Source organism: Chelmon rostratus, chromosome 8 (genome assembly GCF_017976325.1).
Source record: "Chelmon rostratus isolate fCheRos1 chromosome 8, fCheRos1.pri, whole genome shotgun sequence".
NCBI lineage: Eukaryota > Metazoa > Chordata > Actinopteri > Chaetodontiformes > Chaetodontidae > Chelmon > Chelmon rostratus.
The window spans coordinates 420,132-426,159 of record NC_055665.1 but is presented as its reverse complement, the minus strand read 5'-3'; the positions used below and the strand labels follow the sequence as shown (position 1 = coordinate 426,159).

General features: G+C 45.4%; 1 protein-coding gene across 1 annotated transcript in view; it reads left to right on the top strand.

The window, feature by feature from the left end:
• The first annotated feature begins 843 nt into the window (after positions 1-843).
• myo1eb (myosin IEb) overlaps positions 844-6,028 on the top strand; it is an 18,709-nt gene continuing 13,524 nt past the window's right edge. The window contains exons 1-5 of the mRNA XM_041943054.1: positions 844-1,100; positions 3,380-3,517; positions 3,792-3,881; positions 4,955-5,049; positions 5,594-5,681. Of these exons, the coding sequence (XP_041798988.1) occupies positions 1,098-1,100; positions 3,380-3,517; positions 3,792-3,881; positions 4,955-5,049; positions 5,594-5,681 (414 nt within the window). The 5' untranslated portion in view covers positions 844-1,097. The remainder of the gene's footprint in view (positions 1,101-3,379; positions 3,518-3,791; positions 3,882-4,954; positions 5,050-5,593; positions 5,682-6,028) is intronic.

Sequence of the window (6,028 nt, the reverse complement as noted above, 5' to 3'; positions counted from 1 at the left end):
ACAGTAGACCTGCATCTCCTACCGTTTGTTAAATAAAGACAGTCAGGAGGAGACTGATGATGATGATGTCCTGAAGGATAACACAACTTTCAGTGCTTTAAAATAATGAAAAACTATTTTATTCATTTAATTTTCAGTGCTTTAAGAGTCATTTCAATAAATCGCTCAGTTCTGTGGGACTTCAAAGATATTTAGTTGAAATGCTTTTGTTCTTTTATTTTCTCTTATGAGGTGGATTATCAAAACACTCCATACATCTGCTCCTGGTCCAGCCCCCCAGTCAAATTTTAGAACCCTTTGTGGCCCACAAGTGAAAAAGTTTCCCCCCCCCCCCCGGTTTAGAATGAAATTACAGAAGCAAGCAAGACTTTAAGAAATGTGAACCCAATTAAACGAAATAATTTTCTGATCAATTCTGAGGTTCAAAATGTTTCTTATAGTTTTCAGTTTTATCAATAATCAATCATCAAATGTTTTGAAGAACCTCTCATACAAGTTAGAATATGTGAAAGAGCTTCATCTGATAATAAAACATACAGAAATGTGAAATATCTGAAGAATAAACGGAAACCTGAAATTCTGCAGTTTAGGTCTCACAAACATCTCCACTGTAAAAAATGTAAACTTTTGAATTCTTTATTCTTTTTTCAGCAAACAAATCAAACTATAAATGATGAAAACTCTTTAAATGTATTTTCTGGTTCTGGATTAAGTCTCAAACCTTTGAAATAAAAACTCTTCTCTGGGGTCCTGTTGTTGGACACCTGGAGGCAGAAGAGCCCCAGCAGGTCTGTGTCAGGACTACATTACCCAGAGTTCCACAGGGAGCAGGAGGAGGAGGAGGCGGGGCTTTACCTGCCCACACCTGCAGAGGTTTGAGACTGAAGACTGAAGGAAGAAAAACAGACAGAAAACAAAGTGACAAGAAAATGTTCAGATCAAAAGAATCGATCTGATTCTCTGGTTTGAACCCAACTGATCTGGACTAATCTGATCCGGGTTCAGTCCGAGTTCACCTGGATCCTGAACCACTTGAGACTTACTGAAGATTTCTCAACTTTTACCTGAAGCAGGAAGTGAGAGAAGGAGGAGCCGACATGGTGAGTTCACTCACTTTTATTACTTTAAACCTTCAAAACAGTTTAAAACGGGACAGGACAATAGAAAAGCTCTGGTCCTGGTCCTGGTCCTGCAGGGTTCTGGTTTACTGTGAAACTGATCCCTGATCAGATCTCTGCTGCTGTTTGTTTGAACTAAAACTTCCTGATCACAAGTTTCTTTCTTAACTTTTTAAAGTGTGATTGAAGAAAATGAGCTGAAACATGAAGTTTGAGAAAATAAAAGAGCTCAAAAAATAATATCAAGAATAAATGAGATCGAAACATCAAATAAAAAGAGATAAAATCATGAAAAGAAAAATGTTACCATGGAAACCCTCAGCTTGGGACGTGTTGATTTTTTTTCTTTGACTTCTTTTATTTTGTTTCATTTTATCAGATTTTTTCTCTCCCTTCATGTTTCACACCTTTTATTTATATTCATATTTATATTTTATCAGTGTTTGACTGTATTCTGTGTTTACAGAGCAAACAGTGTTCATGTTTAGTATGAAGGCTGGATTATGGGCCCCGGGGCCCCTCAGGGCCCTTAAAGCTCCGGGTTGACCGCAGGTATAATTTCACATAATCCAGTGAAATAAGATTCAGCTTGAACTGAAGCAGGTTTGACATTTTTATCCCAAAGAGACACTTCAAGATCAGAATAGTTCAGTTTATGTTGAAAAGTTACCCACAGAAGCAGAAGTGTAGTAGTACTGCAGTACTCAGAGTACCTGAATACTGCAGAGAGCAGCAGGTCAGCTGACCACGTGTTCTCATCAGGAGCTGGAACCAATGAGACGAACAGATTATCAAAGCTGCTGCAGACACACACACACACACACACACACCGCCGCGCCGCGCCACGCGTCGACATGTTGAGGCGTCGTCGCTCCTCAACATGATCCCACATGACAAAAGGAATTCTGGGAATTCAGGAGTGAGATCAGAGGACGACCTCGCACAGGCCGACCAATCAGCACGTTTCTTCATCAGCTGAACAAACTACAGAAGTACTTTTACTTCAGTTAAACTACTAACACCACAGTGCACAAATACTCTGTTACATGAAGCACGAAAGTATTGTCAAAGTATTCGTGATGCAGAATGCTGGTTTCTGACTGGATTAGAACCCCTGAAGCTCTCACGTGTTCGTCTCGTTATGTTGCAGCTAAACGTGGAGCTCTTTAACGCCCGGACGTCTGCCGCTCAGTGAGACCTTCAGGTCCTCAGCTGACTGAGTCCAAGCTGCTGAGTCGAGGTTTTACTTCAGGACCGTTTCTCTCAACACGCCGCAACACAACGAAACCGACCCCCCGACACGATTAGCCTCCTGAAAACAGCCCGACGACTTCTTTAGCTTCTGATCTTCACCTCAAAGGACTCGACCTTCGTCTCTTTTCGTGTCGTCCTTTCTTCTTTCATGTGTTTCACATTCGTTCGGTCAGAGAGACGAACTGAACTTCGTCAGTTAAAGTTGATTCTTACTGTAGCGCCGCTTAGAGGCGAATGACTGTCACGTTTCTCGACAGTCATGAGTCACGCGGTGAAGGGATATGGCCACAGGGTGGAGCTGTTGTTGCGATGCTTCACCATCTCATGCACACGCTGATGAATAACTCGTGCAGGGAACAGAGTTGTAGAACTGTCATGTTATTACTGTACCGCCCCCTGGAGGTGGATTGATGACTGACCACATGGTGGCGCTATTCGACACATGCATTAAGCTTCAGGGCCTTCAGTCGTTCACAACTGGACCTGTCAAAATGAAGACAAACTGACGAGGTCCGGTTCGAACGACTGAAGGCCCTGAAGCTAACAATGATCTGGATGATGAGAACATTCACAGGCAACACATGCATTGATATGTGGAGCACCTGTGTGCCAGGTGTCATATATGTTAATGAGCAGGTGGCACACTGTTCTTCAGTCTGTAGAAACGCAGCAGTGTTTCCGCGGTGATGAGACTTTTTCCTCCAGATCTTAGTATACAGACAGAAAACTGATGAACCTGAGTCATGGGAACTAAAACGTTCTGTGGAATGATGACTCGTCCAGAGCGAGGAGGCGGTTCTGTATTAGATTAAGACCTTGAAGCGTTGTCTGTTTCTGACGCCGCGACCTGAACTGACTGGAAAGAAATTCTTCACGCCGCCGAGGGAACACACACATTCAGTCTTCATCACAGACGGTGACTGAGCTGGTTCACCTGACAGCAGGTCACAGGTGATGAACGTTAAACCAGTCCTGACTCTCTGTCTGTTTATGCCCCGCCCCCTCAGGGTAGTAAGGAGCGCTACCATTGGCAGGCTCAGAACGTGAAGGTGAGCGGGGTGGACGACATGGTGCTGCTGTCCAAAATCAACGAGGACGCCATCACCGAAAACCTGAAGAAGAGATACATGGACGACTACATCTTCGTATCCTTATACAGTACTGGAAGTAGTACTCTGGAGACGTTACAGAAGTAAAAGTATTTGGAGGAATACACTGTGACAGGTCCTGCATTCAGAACTTACTGAAGAAAAAGTATAAAAGTATTAGTGTGAAAATCTACTTTGAGTACCAAAAGTAAAAGTACTGAAGTTCATGAGGTCTAACTGAGGGAGGACTCGTCATGGTCACACTGACCTGATGCAGATCAGTCTTGGTTCAGGTCCTGGTTCTGGTCCTTGACCTGGTTCTTCCTGTCAGACCTACATTGGTCCAGTTCTGATCTCTGTGAATCCGTTCAAACAGCTTCCATATTTCACCGACAGAGAAGTGGAGGTCTACCAGGGAGCGGTGAGACACACACACACATTAACACAGAGACACACACACACACACACACATTAACACAGAGACACACATTAACACAGAGACACACACACAGAGACACACACACACATTAACACAGAGACACACACACACAGACACACACACACAGAGACACACACACACACACACACATTAACACAGAGACACACACACACACACACATTAACACAGAGACACACACACACACACAGACACACACGCATCAACACAGACACACACACACACACACAGACACACACACAGACACACACACACAGAGACACACACACACAGACACACACACACATTAACACAGAGACACACACACACGCACACAGACACACACATTAACACAGAGACACACACACACACAGACACACACATTAACACAGAGACACACACACACACACACAGACACACACACACACAGAGACACACACACACACAGAGACACACACACACACACAGAGACACACACACACATTAACACAGACACACACACACACACACACACACACATTAACACAGAGACACACACACACACAGACACACACACACACACACACAGAGAGACACACACACATTAACACAGAGACACACACACACATCAACACACACACACACACACACACAGACACACACAGAGACACACACACACACACCCATAGACACACACACACACCCATAGACACACACACACAGACACACACACACACACACCCATAGACACACACACACACACCCATCAACACACACACACACACACATTAACACAGAGACACACACACACATCACAGAGAGAGACACACACACACACAGACACACACACACACACACATTAACACAGAGACACACACACACACACACACACACAGACACACACACACACATTAACACAGAGACACACACACACACACACATTAACACAGAGACACACACACACACAGACACACACGCACATCAACACACACACACACACCCATCAACACAGAGACACACACACACACACAAAGTGTATATCTTGACTTTCTAACTTTATTTAAATTCACCCCCCCCAGGCTCAGTATGAGAACCCCCCCCACATCTACGCTCTGGCTGACAACATGTACAGAAACATGATGATCGACAGCGAGAACCAGTGTGTCATCATCAGGTAGGCGGGACTTTAATCATCTCATGTGGGCTCATGTGGGCTCATGTGGGCTCATGTGGGCTCATGTGGATCAGTGTTCGGACACTGATGAGGACTCGGTTTAGGGAGAACTTACACCCTCTCAGATACTTCACTGATTTACTGGAGCACTGCAGTGAGAGCTGAACACAGAGTGAGCTGAGCTCAGGACAGTGAACGCCTCATTTGAGTCAGTGAACGCCTCATTTGAGTCAGTGAACGCCTCATTTGAGTGAATGCAGAACTATAAAACCATCTTATTTGCTGGTCTGGCATCAGCTGTCGTCTGAAATCATGAGACGCTCGTCAGACATTACAGACGTCTCCTGATTGGTTCTGTTCTAACGAGGAAACCTGTTTTAAACTTAAGTACAACTGAAATAACAGAATAATGTTGACCAGTCTGAGTCTGAGTCGTCCGTCTGTGAACTTGTCCTTCAGTAGGAGCGTTTTGGTAAAGACGTATGAGTTGAAAAGAACAGAATGAGGGGGGGTCCTGAGTCTGACGGTGTTTCCTGTCTGCCAGCGGCGAGAGCGGAGCTGGAAAAACTGTTGCTGCCAAGTACATCATGAGCTACGTGTCCAAAGTGTCCGGAGGAGGAGACAAAGTCCAGGTCAGTGCACAGAGTGCTGCCGTCACGTACTGGTCCTGCAGCAGACCCTGGTCTCACAGGCACGGGTCCCGGTCTCACAGGCACGGGTCCCGGTCTCACAGGCACTGGTCCTGGTCTCACAGGCACGGGTCCCGGTCTCACAGGCACGGGTCCCGGTCTCACAGGCACGGGTCCCGGTCTCACAGGCACAGGTCCTGGTCTCACTAGGTGGATCAGCCACGACGTGACTTCAGATCAGTTCTACACGGTGGGGTTTGCCCTTCAGGACCAGAGCACTGATGTCAGCTCAGTTCTGTGTGTCAACAGAAACTACACTGATTACTGCTGTTAGTACTACTGTTACTACT